An 18,371-nucleotide genomic window follows, 5' to 3' on the forward strand; every position below is an offset into this window, starting at 1 on the left:
GCCTATTCAGGGAAGGCATCTTGGAGGAGATGTGCCTTCAATAGGTCTTTGAATCAATCGTATTTATTGAGCGCTTACTGTGTGCAGAGCACTGTACTAAGCGCTTGGGAAGTACAAGTTGGCAACATATAGAGACAGTCTTTGAAGGTGGAGAGAGTGATAGTCTGCGACATCTGAAGAGGGAGGGCATTCCAGGCCAGAGGCAGGACGTGGTGAGAGGTGGGCGATGAAGTGTGCGGGCTGGGTTGTAGCAGGAAATCATGGAGGTAAGGTAGGAGGGGGCAACGTGATAGTGTGCCCTAAAGCTGATGGTAAGGAGTTTTAAGTTTAACTGAATTACGTAATCAAAACCACAAAAAAAAGAGAACAGTTGTAACAGGTAAATCACAGACGCAGAAGCAAATTAGGGAGTTTTTCTGGGCCTTACACAATGATAATAGTAATAACGATGGCATTTCTTAAGCGCTTACTATGTGCAAAGCACTGTTCTAAGCACTGGGGAGGATACAAGGTGATCCGATTGTCCCACGTGGCGCTCACAGTCTTCACCCCCATTTTACAGGTGAGGGAACTGAGGCACAGAGAAGTTAAGTTGACTAGCCCCAAGTCACACAGCTGACAATTGGCGGAGCAGGGATTTGAACCCATGACCACTGACTCCCAAGCCCGGGCTCTTCCCACTGAGCCATGCTGCTTCTCAATGGAAGTAGTGAGTAAAGATCGAGTTTATATCATATATCTCAGCACCTACCTCTCGCCCATGTCTTGTCTCTGGTCTGGAACGCCCTCCCTCTTCATATCCAACAGACAATGATTCTCCCCACCTTCAAAGCATTATAGAAGGCACATCTCTACACAAGTTATACAAGTACACAACTTGTACTTCCCAAGCGCTTAGTACAGTGCTCTGCACACAGTAAGCGCTCAAATACGATTGATTGATTGATCTCTGCCAAGGGGAGAGATCCCCCACATCTTACCTCCTTCCCTTCCCCACAGCACCTGTATATATGTATATATGTTTGTACATATTTATTACTCTATTTATTTATCTATTTATTTTACTTGTACATATCTATTCTACTTATTTTATTTTGTTAGTATGTTTGGTTTTGTTCTGTGTCTCCCCCTTTTAGACTGTGAGCCCACTGTTGGGTAGGGACTGTCTCTATATGTTGCCAAATTGTACTTCCCAAGCACTTAGTACAGTGCTCTGCACACAGTAAGCGCTCAATAAATACGATTGATGATGATGGTTGATGATGAAGGGGCCTTCTCTGACTAAGCGTCCCCTTTCCTCTTCTCCCACTCCCTTCTGTGTTGCCCTGACTTGCTCCCTTTATTCATCCCCCCAGCCCCACAGAACTCAGGTAATAATAATTGTAATAATGGTATTTGTTAAGCACTGACTATGTGCCAAGCACAGTTCTAAGCGCTAGGGTAGATACAAATTAAGCAGGTTGTCCCATGTGGGGCTCAGTCTTAATCTCCATTTTACAGATGAGGTAACTGAGGCCCAGAGAAGTGAAGTGGCTTGCCCAAGGTCACACAGCAGACAAGTGGCAGGGCCAGGATTAGAACCCATGTCCTCTGACTCCAAAGCCTGTGCTCTTTCCACTAAGCCATGCTGCCTAAGCACTTAGGTAATAACTGCGGTATTTGTTAAGCACTTACTACGTGCTAGGCACTGTACTAAGTGCCGGGGGTGGACACAAGCAAATCGGGTTGGAAACAGTCCCGTCCCACGTGGGGCCCACAGTCTCAATCCCCATTTTACAGATGAGGTGATTGAGGCCCAGAGAAGTAAAGTGACTGCCCAAGGCCACACAGCAGGCAAGTGGTAGATCTGGAATTAGAACCCATGACCTTCGGACTCCCAGGCTTGTGCTTTATCTATCCACTACTGTGCTACTTCCCCCACTCACTCCACCTCCGCAGCGCTTCCATACATATCCTGTACTTGGTTATTTCCCTGACCTGGTTTTATAATGTCTGTCTCCCCTGCCTCCCCCTCTGGACTGTACAATAATGGTAGTATTTGTTAAGCGCTTACTATGTGTGAAGCAGTGTGAAGCGCTGATCACAAGGTGATCAGGTTGTCCCCCGTGGGGCTCACAGTCTTAATCCCCATTTTACAGATGAGGTAACTGAGGCACAGAGAAGTTAAGTGGCTTGCTTAAGGTTACACAGCTGACAAGTGGCGGAGCCGAAATTAGAACCCATGACCTCTGACTCCCAAGCCCGGGATCTTTCCATTGAGCCACGCTGTTTCTCTAAGGAGTCCTTGAGGGCAGGGATTATGTTTACCAACTCTTCCAAGATCTTAGTATGGTGTTCTGCCCTCAGAAAGTGCTCAATAAATAGGATGAATTGATTGATTGCTCTATAATAATAATAATAATGGCATTTATTAAGTGCTTACTATGTGCAAAGCACTGTTCTAAGTGCTGGGGAGGTTACAAGGTAGTCAGGTTGTCCCTCGGGGGGCTCACAGTCTTAACAGAGAAGCAGCGTGGCTCAGTGGAAAGAGCCCGGGCTTTGGAGTCAAGAGGTCATGGGTTCAAATCCTGGCTCTGCTGTGTGACTTTGGGCAAGTCACTTAACTTCTCTGGGCCTCAGTTCCCTCATCTGTAAAACGGGGATTAAGACTGTGAGCCCCCCATGGGACAACCTGATCACCTTGTAACCTCCCCGGAGCTTAGAACAGTGCTTTGCACATAGTAAGCGCTTAATAAATGCTATCATTATTATTATTATAAATCCCCATTTTACAGATGAGGTAACTGAGGCACAGAGAAGTGAAGTGACTTGCCCAAAGACACACAGCTGACAATTGGCGGAGCCGGGATTTGAACCCATGACCTCTGACTCCAAAGCCGGTGCTCCTTCCACTGAGCCACGCTGCTAATCAAAAGGAGACGCTCAATAAATATCCCACACTGATTGAGTTTATTGGGTTTCTTCAGGATCCTGTTTTACTCTAGTAGTGTGCGTTGTTCAGGAGGCACCAGGACAGACTTTTCATTCATTCATTCAATCGTATTTATTGAGCACTTACTGTGTGCAGAGCACTGTACTAAGTGCTTGGAAAGTACAATTCAACAATAAAGAGACACAATCCCTGCCCCCACGGGGCTTACAGTCTAGAAGACAATAACACATTAACCCACTAACACTAAAGAAGCAGCATGGCTTGGTGGAAAGAACCCGGGCTTGGGAGTCAGAGGTCATGGGTTCTAATCCCCGTTCTGCCACTTGTCAGTTGTGTGACTTTGGGCAAGTCACTTCACTTATCTGTGCCTCAGTTCCCTCATCTGTAAAATGGTGATTAAGACTGTGAGCCCCACGTGGGACAACCTGATTAGCTTGTATCTATCCCAGCTCTTAGAACAGTGTTTGGCACATAGTAAGCACTTAACAATACTATCATTAACAATACCATCATTACCATCATTGTAGAAGCAGCTTGGCTCAGTAGAAAGAGCACGGGCTTTGGAGTCAGAAGTCATGGGTTCGAATCCCAGCTCTGCCACTTGTCAGTTGTGTGACCTTGGGCAAGTCACTTAACTTCTCTGAGCCTCAGTTACCCCATCTGTAAAATGGGGATTAAGACTGTGAGCCACACGTGGGACAACCTGATCACCCTGTATTCCCCCGGCGCTTAGAACAGTGCTTTGCACATAGTAAGTGCTTAATAAATGCCATTATTATTAATATTATTATTAACACAACACTATCGACAATGTTTTTCAAAAGACACCATCATTTTTCACGTAACTTACATAATGATGAGCAGTCTTTTAGACTGTGAGCCCACTGTTGGGTAGGGACTGTCTCTATGTGTTGCCAATTTGTACTTCCCAAGCGCTTAGTACAGTGCTCTGCACATAGTAAGTGCTCAATAAATACGATTGATTGATTGATAATGATGATGCTATTTGTTAAATTCATTGTGGGCAGGGAATGCCATTGCTTATTCTTGTGTTGTACTTTCCCAAGTGCTTAGTACAGTGCTCTGTACTCAGTAAGTGCTCAATAAATACAACTGAATGAATGAATTAATATACCAGGCACTGTTCTAAGCGCTGGGGTAGATCCAAACTAATCAGGTTGATCATAGTCTCTGTCCCACATGAAGCCCACAATCTTATTCCCTTTTTCCAGATGAGGTCACTGAGGCACAGAGAAGTGAAGTGACTTGCCCAAACTCAGACGACAGACAAGTGGCAGGGCAAGGATTTAGAACCCAGGTCTTTCGGACTCCCAGGACTGTGCTCTAAACACTATGCTGCTTCTCCAGAGAAATTTAATTCTCTATACTTCGAAAGTAAACTGGAAATAAAATAGGGACAACTTAGGAAAGTCTGACTCATACTTGAGGTCAGGTTGCAGTTGCTTTGACAATTTAGCCTTAGTAGCATGAAGTAACTTTAAAATTTAGGGGCGTGTGAAGACATTTCCCCTCAAAAGTAAATCTTCTGAGAAATGTCTTTGTCTAAGTTTAAGACCATTTTGCACAAATATACCATAGCAGAGTTCCATTTCTCTCTGCTGGAGAGATTTCAAGAGCATGTGTTTTCTCTTCCAAATGGAAAGCATTTAGCTAACATCTTGCAAACACTAGTTAGTTGAAGTTGGCGGAAGATTTATTGCTATTAACAAAATGAGGATCATAAAATTTACATACTATGGATCCCTGTTCTTAATTCACCAGTAAACAATGAGAAAAAAAAATTCCTGCATAAATGCTTTAGGCCCTAATCTCCTCCACAATGGGCCATTGGAACTGTGTGAGGAGAAAAAAAAAGATCCTCCCCGCTTAGTCCCCTCCTCGACAGCTGCTCTAATATATTGTGACTACTGTGCTCTGCACAAAGTCAGTGCTCAATAAATACCATTAATTGATACTTTGACTGATTTATTTATTTTACTTGTATATATCTATTCTATTTATTTTATTTTGTTAGTATGTTTGGTTTTGTTCTCTGTCTTCCCCTTTTAGACTGTGAGCCCACTGTTGGGTAGGGACTGTCTCTATATGTTGCCAATTTGTCCTTCCCAAGCGCTTAGTATAGTGCTCTGCACATAGTAAGCTCTCAATAAATACGATTGATGATGATGATGATGATTTAAAGCAGTGAGGCCTAATGGAAAGGGCATGGGCCTGGGAGCCTCTACTGATCTCAGCTCTGCTTTGTGACCTTGGGCAAGAAACCACTTTTCATTCACTCATTTATATTTATTGAGCGCTTACTGTGTGCAGAGCACTGTACTAAACACTTGGAAAGTACATTTCAGCTACAGAGACAATCCCTACCCAACAACGGCCTCACAGTCTAGAAGTGGGGAAGACAGACAACGAAGCAAAACAAGAAAACTGGCATCTGCGGCATCAATATAAAGAGAATTATTTATCAACCAGGAACCTTTTCTGATTTCCTCAGCTCCACAGAGTTTTAGATCCCTGCTCCCTTGCCACTTAAGGATGTCTCAGTACCTAAGGGTACGACATGGAATTGGTGTTCTTTGGGTCTCCTGGATTGTGAACTGTAGTGATGCCAAAGATGGAAGACCACACAATAGTCCAGAATTGGTTTTACCTTTCATTCATTCATTCAATCACATTTATTGAGCACTTACTGTGTGCAGAGCACTGTACTAAGCTCCTGGAAAGTACAATTCGGCAACAGATAGAGACAATCCCTACCCAACATGGGCTCACAGTCTAGAAGGGGGAGACAGACAACAAAACAAAACAAGTAGACAGGCATCAATTGTATCAAAATAGAATTTTGATGGGGAGGGGAGGAGGAGCAGAGGCAAAGGGGGCTCAGTCTGGGAAGGCCATCTGGAGGAGGTGAGCTTTCCATAGGGCTTTGAAGGGGGGAAGAGCCAGAAACATCCTTCCCAGTAGTATCTTCAGATGTGATCTCTTCCCTCCTCTCAAGTGCCACCCCATCCACCTCATTGGGTGCTTGGGACCTCATTCCCTCTCATTATATAAAAACTCTAGCCCCTTCCCTCCTTAACTTCCATCTTCAACCCCATCCACCTGTGCTTGGGACCCCATTCCCTCTCATTTTATAAAAATTCTAGCCCCTTCCCTCTTTCATCTTCAACCACTCACTCTTCACTGGTTCCTTCCCCTCTGCCTTCAAACATGCCCATGTCTCCCATCCTAAAAAAAAAAACTTCTCTTGACCCCACTGCCCCTTCGAGTTATCGCCCTATCTCCCTCCTACCCTTCCTTTCCAAACCCCTAGAATGAGTCATCTACACTCACTGCCTCAAATTCCTCAACTCCAACTCTCTATTAGATCCCCTCCTATCTGGCTTCTGTCCCCTACACTCCACCGAAACTGCCCTCTCAAAGGTCACCAATGACCTCCTTCTTGCCAAATCCACTGGCTCCTACTCTATCCTAATCTTCCTTGACCTCTCAGCTGCCTTTGACAGTGTGGACCACCCCCTTCTCCTTAACACCTTGGCTTCACAGACTCCGTCCTCTCCTGGTTCTCCTCATCTCTCTGGACGTTCATTCTCAGTCTCTTTCACGGGCTCCTCCTCCCCCTCCCATCTCCTTACTGTAGGGGTTCCTCCATGGTCAGTTCTTGGTCCCCTTCTGTTGCCCATCTATACTCACTCCCTTGGTAAACTCATTCACTCCCACAGCTTCAACTATCATCTCTATGTTGTTGGCACCCAAATTTATATCTCCTCCCCTGTTCTCTCTCCCTCCCTCCAGGCTCCTATCTCCTCCTGCCTTCAGGACATCTTCACCTGGAAGTCTGCCTGCCACCTAAAACTCAACATGTCCAAGACTGAGCTCCCTATCTTCCCTCCCAAACCCTGTCCTCTGCCTGACTTTCCCGTCACCGTAGACGGCACTACCATCCTTCCCCCGTCTCACAAGGCCGCAACCTTGGTGTCATCCTCGACTCCGCTCTCTCATTCACCCCACACATCCAATCCGTCACCAAAACCTGCTGGTCTCACCTTCACAACATCACCAAGATCCTCCCTTTCCCCTCCATCCAAACCTCTACCTTGCTGGTTCAATCTCTCATCCTATCCCGACTGGATTACTTCATCAGCCTCCTTTCTGATCTCCCATCATCCTGTTTCTCCCCGCTTCAGTCTATATTTCACTCTGCTGCCTGGATTATCTTTGTACAGAAACGCTCTGGGCATGTTACTCCCCTCCTCAAAAGTCTCCAGTGGCTACCAATCAATCTGCGCACCAGGCAGAAACTCCTCACCCTGGGCTTCAAGGCTGTCCATCACCTCGCCCCCTCCCACCTCACCTCCCTTCTCTCCTTCTACAGCCCAGCCCGCACCCTCTGCTCCTCTGCGGCTGACCTCCTCACTGTACCTCGTTCTTGCCTGTCCTGCCATCGACCTCTGGCCCACATTTCACCTCTGGCCTGGAATGCCCTCCCTCCACACATCAGCCAAACTAGCTCTCTTCCCCCCTTCAAAGCCCTACTGAGAGCTCACCTCCTCCAGGAGGCCTTCCCAGACTGAACCCTCCCGCCTTATCCTCTGCTCCTCCTCCCCTCCCCATCGCCCCCACTCCCTCCCTCTGCCCTACCCCCTTCCCCTCCCCACAGCACTTGTGTATATTTGCAGACACTTATTACTCTATTTCTTTTATAATGATGTATATATATCTATAATTCTATTACTCTATTTCTTTTATAATGATGTGTATATATCTATAATTCTATTTATTTTGATGGTATTGACACCTGTCTACTTGTTCTGTTTTGCTGCCTGCCTACCCCTTCCAGACTGTGAACCCGTTGTTGGGTGGGGACCGTCTCTATATGTTGCCGAACTGTACTTTCTAAGCGCTTAGTGCAGTGCTCTACACACAGTAAGCGCTCAATAAATACAACTGAATGAATGAAATATGGTGAATTGTATTCTGGACAAAAAAAATAGCTGTAAGCTTATTGTGGCCAGGGAACTTATCTGCTGACTCTTGTATTGTACTCTCCCAAGTGCTTAATATAGTGCTCTGCACATGGTAAGCGCTCAATAAATACCACTGATTGATTGATTGCCTTAGGCCACCGGTAAAGGTAGACCCACTCCAACTTCCCGACTTAAATTCCCAAGTATCCCTGGTGGAAACTCATGACAGCCACCTCTTTTCCTCTGTAAAATCAGAACAGGAGCCGCTTCTTGTAACGCTACCTTTCATTCATTCATTCATTCAAGTGTATTTATTGAGCGCTTACTTACCTCTAATACCCCTACCTGGACTAAGCCTACTTTTCCTCTGCTCCTCCTCCCCTCCCCATTGCCTCCACTCCCGCCCTCTGCTCTCCCCCCCTACCTGCTCCACAGCACTTGGGTATAGAGTAAGCAGCGTGGCTCAGTGGAAAGAGCCCGGGCTTTGGAGTCAGAGGTCATGGGTTCGAATCCCAGCTCCACCACAAGTCTGCTGTGTGACCTTGGGCAAGTCACTTAACTTCTCTGAGCCTCAGTTACCTCATCTGTAAAAATGGGGATTAAGACTGTGAGCCCCACGTGGGACAACTTGATCACATTGTATCCCCCCCAGCGCTTAGAACAGTGCTTTGCACACAGTAAGCGCTTAACAAAATGCCATCATTATTATATGTACGGGCTTTGGACTCAGAGGTCATGGGTTCAAACCCCGGCTCCGCCAATTGTCAGCTGTGTGACTTTGGGTAAGTCACTTAACCTCTCTGTGCCTCAGTTACCTCATCTGTAAAATGGGGATTAAGACTGTGAGCCCCACGTGGGACAACCAGATCACCTTGTAGCCTCCCCAGCCCTTAGAACAGTGCTTTGCACATAGTAAGTGCTTAATAAATGCCATTATTATTATTATTATTATATCTATAATTCTATATATTTCATTAATGATATGTATATATCTCCCATTGTTGGGTAGGGACCGTCTCTATATGTTGCCGACTTGTACTTCCCAAGCGCTTAATACAGTGCTCTGCACACAGTAAGTGCTCAATAAATACGATTGAATGAAAGAATATATCTATAATTCTACTCATTTATATTGATGCTACTGATGGCTGTTTACTTGCTTTGATGTCTGTCTCCCCACCCTAGACTGTGAGCCCATTGTAGGCAGGGGTTGTCCCTATTTATTGCTGAACTGTACTTTCCAAGTGGTTAGTACAGTGCTCTGCACACAATAAGTGCTCAATAAATACGATTGAATGAATGAATGGATCACAAAATATTTCATTAAAGGCTTCTCCTCCTTTCCCTGGCTTCCATATTTATAATAATAATTGTGGTATTTGTTAAGCACTTACTATGTGCCAGGCACTGTACTAAGCACTGGGGTGGATACAAGTAAATTGGGTTGGACATAGTCCCTATCCCATGTGGGGCTCACATTCTCAATCCCCATTTTACAGATGAGGTAACTGAGGCCCAGAGAAGTGAAGTGACTTGCTCATGACCTTCTGACTCTCAGGCCTGTGATCTATCTGCTACTGAAGTTAAAAAATAGCGAAGTTAAAAGGAAAAATTGATTGATCAATCAGTCACATTTTGAGCACTTACTGCATGCAAAGCACTGAATTAAGCACTTTTTTTGGGTATTTGTTAAACGCTTACTACATGTCAAGCACTTCATTCCTTCACTCAATCATATTTATTGAGTGCTTACTGTGTGCAGAGCACTGGACTAAGTGCTTGAGAAAGTACAATACAACAATAAACAGTGACAATCCCTGCCCACGGGAGCTCACAATCTAGGGTGGGAGGGGACAATCAATCAATCAATCAATCGTATTTATTGAGCACTTACTGTGTGCAGAGCACTGTACTAAGCGCTTGGGAAGTCCAAGTTGGCAACATCTAGAGACGGTCCCTACCCAACAGTGAGCTCACAGTCTAGAATGGGGAGACAGAGAACAAAACCAAACATATTAACAAAATAAAATAAATAGAATAGATATGTCCAAGTAAAATAAATAGAGTAATAAATATGTACAAACATATATACATATATACAGGTGCTGTGGGGAAGGGAAGGAGGTAAGGCAGGGGGGATGGAGGAGGGGGAGACGAAGGAGGGGGCTCAGTGTGTGAAGGCCTCCTGGAGGAGGTGAGCTCTCAGTAGGGCCTTGAAGGGAGGAAGAGAGCTAGCTTGGTGGATGTGACAGACATCTATACAAATAAATAAAATTACAGATCTATACATAAAGAAGCAGTGTGGCTCAGTGGAAACATCACAGGCTTGGGAGTCAGAGGTCATGGGTTCTAATCCCAGTTCTGCTACATGTCTGCTGTGTGACCCTGGGCAAGTCACTTAACTTCTCTGAGCCTGTTACCTCATCTGTAAAATGGGGATTAAGACTGTAAGCCCCCGTGGGACAACCTGATCACCTTGTATGCCCCCCCAGCGCTTAGAACAGTGCTTTTCACTTTCTAGACTGTGAGCCCACTGTTGGGTAGGGACCGTCTCTATATGTTGCCAACTTGTACTTTCCAAGCGCTTAGTACAGTGCTCTGCACACAGTAAATGCTCAATAAATACGATTGATTGATTGATTGATTTTCACTTAGTAAGCGCTTAACAAATGCCATCATCATTATTATAAGTGCTGTGGGGCTGTATATGGGGTTGGAGAAGAGCAAAGGGAGCAACTCAGGGTGAGCTCTGGGGTAGATACAAGCTAATCAGGTTGCACACAGTCCAAGTCCCATATGAGACTCACAGTTTTAATCCCCACTTTACAGATGAGGTAACTGAGGCACAGAGAAATTAAGTGATTTGCCCAAGGTCACACAGCAGACAAGTAGAGGAGCTGGGATTAAAACCCAGATCTTTCCAACTCCTAGGCCCATGCTCTACCCAAACCGGGTCCTCCCCCTGACTTTCCCATCACTGTAGATGGCACCACCATCCTTCCTATCTCACAAGCCCGTACGCCTCTCATTCAATCCATCACTAAATCCCTTCAGTTCGACCTCCACAACGATGCTAAGATCCGTCCTTTCTTCTCCATCCACTACGGAACTGGAGCTCCTGGGCGTGAGGACAGATCCAGAATGGAACCTGCAGAGAGGCTGTGAATCAATCAATCAATCAATCGTATTTATTGAGCGCTTACTATGTGCAGAGCACTGTACTAAGCGCTTAGCCTGGACACTGGGTGGGGAGGGGGATCATATACCTTCCCTTTCATATCCCACACTCCATCATTCTCCCTGCCCCCCACTTCATTCACTCAATTCATTCAATTGTAGTTACTGAGCGCTTACTACAAGCAAAGCACTGTAATCAGCGCTTGGGAGAGTACAATACCACAATAAACAGACATATTTCCTGCCCACAACAAGTTTAATTAATGATGGCATTTCTTGAGTGCTTACTGTGTGCAAAGCACTGTTCTAAGCGCTGGGGGGGGAATACAAGGTGATCAGGTTATCCCACATGGGGCTCACAGTCTTAATCCTCATTTTACAGATGAGGTAACTGAGGCACAGAGAAGTGAATTGACTTGCCCAAAGTCACACAGCTGACGAGTGGTGGAGGTGGGATTTGAACCCATGACCTCTGACTCCCAAGCCCGGGTTCTTTCCACTAAGCCACGCTGCTTCTCGGAGTTTACAGTCTGGGAGGGCGGGAAGACAGACATTAATATAAATCAATTAATTACTGATATGTACATAAGTGCTATGGGGCTGGAAGGGGGGATGAATAAAGAAGCAAGTCAGGAAGATGCAGAAGGGAGTGGGAGAAGAGGAAAGACGGACTTAATCAGGGAAGACCTCTTGGAGGAGATGCTGAAGGCGGGGAGAGTCACTGTCTGTCCGATATGAGGAGGGAGGGCATTTCAGGACAGGGGTAGGACATAAGCGCCTATGTACCATTATGGTACAGGCCTGCAACAGAAGGGTGGGCCCAAACTAATCTGCCCATTTTACTCCTTTTTTAATTAATCCAGGGCTACATTTTAATTTCATGGCATGGCCTAATGGATAGAGCCGGGGGAGTGAGAAGGAACTGAGCTCCAATCCTGACTTTGACACTTGTGTGCTGCAAGTCACTTCACTTCTCTGGGCCTCAGTTATTTCATCTGCAAAATACAGATTAAGATTGTGAGCTCTATGTGGGATAGGGACTGTGTCCCGGATGATTATCTTGTATCTACCCCAGCATTTAGAACAGTGTCTGGCACATAGCAAGCGCTTAACAAATACCATTTAAAAAAACCCAAACTTTTCAGGTATTCATTCTTCCTTTTAAAAATCACTAAATCAAAGCCTAAGAAAGCACTTTCACCCACATCTCAGTTCAATTAAATACTAAATATCTTATGCCGCGTTAAATCCCATTTACATCATGGGATTACCATTTCCATTAGCTTGTAATTGCAGCCCACTTTCAATAAATGGCAACATTCAGTACGAAGAGAGGACAGCAGAGTTCCAAGCAGGAAGTGGAAATACCATTTTGGTATCTGCCAAATAAAGGCAGCACTAATCCTCCAAGGCATGATAAAATACCATCTGTGTTTGTTCCTTAACAAAGCAAGACTTGTTAGATGTTATAAAACTCAATTTGCCAGGCTTGCCCTAGAATGCAACTGCAAAATTTATTTGGCTTTAAACTACCTTGGAATTAGCAATTTATCCATGTTCCAGGTGCTCCAAAACACTGAAGGATGGTGAGAGAATATAGGAGCTCAAAGTAAATATACAGCTCACACTGTATCTACTGACAGACAATAATAATAATAATTAATAATAATTGTGGTATTTGTTAAGCGCTTACTATTTGCCAAGCACTGTACTAAGCACTGGGGTGGAGATAAGCAAATCAGGTTGGACAAAGTCCCTGTTCCACGTGGGGCTCTCGGTCTCAATCCCCAGGTCAATCAATCAATCATATTTATTGAGCGCTTACTGTGTGCAGAGCACTGTACTAAGCGCTTGGGAAGCACAAGTTGGCAACATATAGAGACAGTCCCTACCCAACAGTGGGCTCACAGTGTAGATGATGTAACTGAGGCACAGAGAAGTGAAGAGACTTGTCCAAGGTCACAGAGCAGGGACACTTCTGACCCCTCTAGAAAACCATGACATTAATTTCATCAGGGAGTTTCAACTAATTGAAAAGATAAATCACTGGATCAATTCAACAGACCCTAAAAGAATCGGTAACACAGTATTTATTTTCCAGAGAGTAGAGAATTTTAGGCTTTAAGTTTCACCATGAATCCATCTCAGGTGGATTTACTCCCTAACCACGAGACGGAATATATAGAACCAGCCATTACACTGCTCCACCAAGCATCCTTTGCGGGTTACTGTCAGAGTCAGAATTCTCGATTAGAGGCCCGTTTCTTTTGTTCTAAGTTTCTTCCATTGGATTTAGGGCAGAAATTTATTCACGCTTTCTTATTCTGAGGCTCCCAATCCCAATCAGTTCAGAGAAAAGATGGGCAGCACATTAAAGTGAATTATTTGGGGGTGAGAAAAGGAGAAAGTATAAACCCATAAATTTTATGAATTTACCAAAATAATTTTAGTTGTATTACAATTACTGTGTGCAGAGACCATGTCTAACAATCCTGTTATATTATACTTAGTGCTTAATACAGTGCTCTGCACATAGTAAGTGGTCAATAAATGTGATTGACTGATTATTTAGAATGCAACCACACTTACTTCTCCCTGTAACTCTTGTTAATTTGTATTTTAAGGATCTGTAGAACGCATTCTTCATTATAATGTACGCTCTTTATAGGGAGGGAATGTGTCACTATTTTATTCTGTGCATTCCACATGCATCGTAGAGTGAATTGCACCAAGTGGACACTTGATATAATAATAATAATGTTGGTATTTGTTAAGTGCTTACTATGTGCCAAGCACTGTTCTAAGCACTGGGGGATACAAGGTAATCAAGGCTGTGCCACGTGGGGCTCACAGTCTTCATCCCCACTTTCCAGATGAGGGAACTGAGGCCCAGAGAAGTGAAGTGACTTGCCCCAAGTCACACAGCTGACAAGCGGCGGAGCTGGGATTCGAACTCATGACCTCTGGCTCCCAAGCCCGGGCTCTTGCCACTGAGCCACCCATTAACCTTCCAATGTGCCCCTCAAATGAATTATTCCTTGATAAAATAATCAATTTTATGAATTTAGTATCTGTTATCCTGATTGCCATCGTCTGCATTTTCACCTTGGCAAAACTGCTAACCCCAGAAAATAAAGTTAGACAGCTAAGTCCACTATTCACTTCATCAATTTCTCATTTTGCTAAACCACCAAACTGTTAACTCTAATTCATGCTTTATTCAGAAATGGGAATTCACTAAGATGAAAAGACATGAGACAAGACCAACTTTATTTTGATCCGTGAGAGCACTTAATTGTGTTTAATCCAATGCCAGTCCAACTGGCATTTTTTAGTCAAGATTTAAATCGCCCCTCGGGCCTTTTTCAAAGGAAGAAAATAGCTTTATAGTCTCTGTAAGAAAAGTGCTACTTAAATGCAATGATAAAGAAAATGTAGGCAATAAAGAGTTAATTGGTATTTTAAAAAAAGCCAAGAGTAAATGAGGATTCCAAATCATTTTTTTTTAAATGCAGTAAGAAAGTACATTACCATACACACTTTCTACAAGTTCCACCTGCAAAGTCTCATGATGAGGAACTCTGCTGTCTTGATGTAAAAGACAAAGCATACCATAATATGCCCATAGTTTTCCTAATCTTATTTGAAGTGGGTGACATTTCAATACAAAAGACCACTGGAATCGTAAAAACCAATTCTACTCAGTTGGCAAAGGTTTTTCCTTTTGATCTGAAATGAATAATATTGATAATGCTAATAGTATTTATTAATCAATCAATCATTTTTTATGGCATTTGTTAAAGCGTTTACTAGGTGACAGGCACTGTACTAGGAACTGGGGTAGTCCATGGCCCATATGCAGCTCACAGTCTTAATCCCCTTTTACAGATGAGGGAATTGAGGCACAGAGAAGTGACTTGCCCAAGGTCACACAGCAGACAAGTGCCGAGATAAGAACCCAGGTCCTTCGGCCTCACAGGCCTGTGGTCTATCCATTAGGCCAAGCTGCTTCTCTACTGAGCGTTTACTGAATACAAAGCACCATTTTAAGGTTTGGAGGGGTAAGGTAAGGAGCTGAGGTGCTTACTATGTGATGGGCACTGTACTAAGCGCAAGGGTAAATACAAGATCATCAGGTGGGACCCACATCTGTTCAGTCAGTTCTGCCAGAATGCCGTCGGGATAGTACATAGTTGGGGATTTGGGAGATCCAGCCCCTTCCCTCCCCACCACAAGTCAGTTCGGACTCAGTGGGCCACATTAGCCAAGAAATTACTTGTACCTGGCAACAGAACAGGGGAGCGTGACTGCAAGAACCCAATCCTCAAGTTATAGATGACCTCGCTTTACTTAGGATAAGGTTTCTTTACTTCATCGACAATTTTAATTGACTTTTAACTTGGGAAATATTGAGTTCAGAAAAAAAAAATGTACCAGGTCATACACGGTTTTTAAAATCAGTTAGCCCTCCAGTTAGGTGACGTGATCAGGACGAGTAAAAGAAGAAATTTACAGTCTTCATTTCTGACTTGTCTTGAATTCTTAGTGGCTCTGAGGACATTGCTATCTGCAAGGCTTTAAAAGTCAGTACCAAAAATCCAGCCCAACTCAAAGACTTTTAGACTGTGAGCCCACTGTTGGGTAGGGACTGTCTCTATAGGTTGCCAACTTGTACTTCCCAAGTACTTAGTACAGTGCTCTGCACACAGTAAGCACTCAATAAATACGATTGATTGATTGATTATTCTCTAGACTGTAAATTCATTGTGGACAGGGAATTTATCTGCTTATTATTAAACTGTACTCCCCCAAGCACTTACTATAGTGCTCTGCACACAATAAGCACTCAATAAATACAATTGAACGAATGAATGGTAATTCAAGAAAAAAATATTAGTATCTTTCCTCATCGGATTTAACACTGCCAAACCTTCCACTCTTATAACCTGGGATGATTACTGACACTGAAAATAGCATTCATGTTCTCCTTTCTCTTTCAAGCAAATTTGATTATTTTAATTTCCTTCTCAACTAATTAGAATATTTTATTTATGTAGAAACTGACCTGCTGCTCAGCCTCTGACATGTGTGACTTTACATAACCTCCCTGTGCCTCAGTTTCCTCATCTGTAAATTGGGGATAAAATACCTATTCTCTCTACCTGGAGAAGCAGCGTGGCCCAGTAGAAAAGAGCATGGGCTTTGGAGTCAGAGGTCATGGGTTCAAATCCCTACTCCGTCAATTGTCAGCTGTGTGACTTTGGGCAAGTCACTTCATTCATTCATTCATTCATTCAGTCGTATTTATTGAGCGCTTACTGTGTGCAGGGCATTGTACTAAGCACTTGGGATGTACAAGTTGGCACTTCTCTGTGCCTCAGTTCCCTCATCTGTAAAATGGGGATTAAGACTGTGAACCCCCCGTGGGACAACCCGATTACCCTGTATCCTCCCCAGTGCTTAGAACAGTGCTTTACAGATAGTAAGTGCTTAATAAATGCCATTATTATTATTATTACCTCTTAGATGATGAGTCCCACCCCTATAGATTCATTCATTCATTCACTCAATCGTTTTTATTGAGCGCTTACTGTGTGCAGAGCACTGTACTAAGCAATTGGGAAGTACAAGTTGGCAACATACAGAGACGGTCCCTACCCAACAGCAAGCTCACAGTCTAGAACACTTCCTGAAGGGAAGGTCCCTGATTTGGGGGAGCAGAGTCTCTGAGGCGAAGCAACAGGGAAGAAGAGAAAAACCTAAAGACAACTTCCCACACCCATTTTCCAAATACTGATATCATTTTCCAATCAGCTTCAAAACAGAAGTGAACTATCGAACCTGGGAATTGAACCATCTGCGGCCCAAGTGAGGCAGAAATTATGCCAACAGCGATTGTTCAACTGGGGCTCTTCTATCAAAAAGGGCTAAATTCAACTGAAAGATCTGCATGCACTCAATGAATAATAATAATAATTGCGGTATCTGTAAAGTGCTTACTACATGCCAGGCACTGTACTTTAGTACAGTGTTTACACTGGGGTGGATTCAAGAAAATCGAGTTGGACACAGTTTCTGCCCCACATAGGGCTCAGTCTTAATCCCCATTTTACAGATGAGGAAACTGAGGCACAGGGAAGTGAAGTGACTTGCTCCAAGGTCACAGAGCAGATGAATGGGGGCTCTCCTTCACAGGAATACTAACTTAAAAATTTGAACAGTTTGGGGCTGTTTACCACTTAAATGATCACTATTATGAGGAAAGAATGTGATTATTTTGAGTTGGCAAACTCATTGCCCCTAAAGCCCAGAGGGACTACCACTGTCAAAGAGCCAGGTTTCCAAAGGATGGCATATTCTTTTTCCCCTACTCAGGAATCCTCAACCAATAAAGAGTTCAGTATCTTCACAAAAGGGTGGAAAAAAAAATTGATGCTCAGGATTGCCAAGCACTGGGGAGCTGAATAGGGGAAATGGAAAAAATAGATGCAGGAAAGTTAAGGGGAGTGTGGAGCGGGGTGGGGAGAGGAAATCAGAAAATAGTCAAGTTAGAGGGAACAAATAATTTTTAAAAGAACATAATTACTTTGTCTAAGTTTGTAGGAAGGGTATAAATGGATTTATTTCACATATAAAGCCACAATAGTTTACCAATAAAATGATAAGGAGAGAGGAGTACTTGGAAGCTGTAATAGAGTACTCCCAAAATATCATTTGTGCCAGATTGTTCTGCAACAGGAAAAAGGCTTAAAAAAAAACCCCTTCCATCCCATTAAATGAAAGCTAACCCACAACCAATTCTTTAGTCTAAAGACACACTCCAGAACAAATATTAGTGGAAAAATTCAACTCAAGAATTAGAATTTCATTTTTCCTTTCAGTTAATGAGGGCTTCCTAGCATTATTTATGGACATAAAGAAGGCGGGGTCATTACCTGTTATTACATTTATATCTGGATACTGATTTTCACACAGACCGACAGTCTTGCTATCCCTCTCAAATGCTTCTCGAAGTTCTTTCTTGACTGCCGCTGAACCACATAATCGATAGAGGCCTACTACCTAGAAATAAAATTATGGCCACGTTATCAAATTTTACTTTGGAGAGCATATCAAGCTAGCATAATTATCACTGCAACCAATAAAAATATTATGTGAAGCTATCAGAGTACTTTTAAATTCGTTTTTGAAATCCCACTTTTCATGGCAGGTATCTATTAGCACATTGTCTTTGACTTAAAATTGAAAAAAAAAGTCATCCTGCCATTTGCTTTATT

The 18,371-nt window shown here is 43.6% G+C and overlaps 1 protein-coding gene across 1 annotated transcript in view; it reads right to left on the minus strand.

The window, feature by feature from the left end:
- The window catches only part of SYDE2 (synapse defective Rho GTPase homolog 2), a 75,048-nt gene that overhangs the window by 8,219 nt on the left and 48,458 nt on the right, over window positions 1–18,371 (minus strand). The window contains exon 4 of the mRNA XM_038745997.1: window positions 18,030–18,156. Coding sequence (XP_038601925.1) covers window positions 18,030–18,156 — 127 coding nt within the window. The remainder of the gene's footprint in view (window positions 1–18,029; window positions 18,157–18,371) is intronic.

This window comes from Tachyglossus aculeatus, chromosome 4 (genome assembly GCF_015852505.1).
Source record: "Tachyglossus aculeatus isolate mTacAcu1 chromosome 4, mTacAcu1.pri, whole genome shotgun sequence".
Lineage (NCBI taxonomy): Eukaryota > Metazoa > Chordata > Mammalia > Monotremata > Tachyglossidae > Tachyglossus > Tachyglossus aculeatus.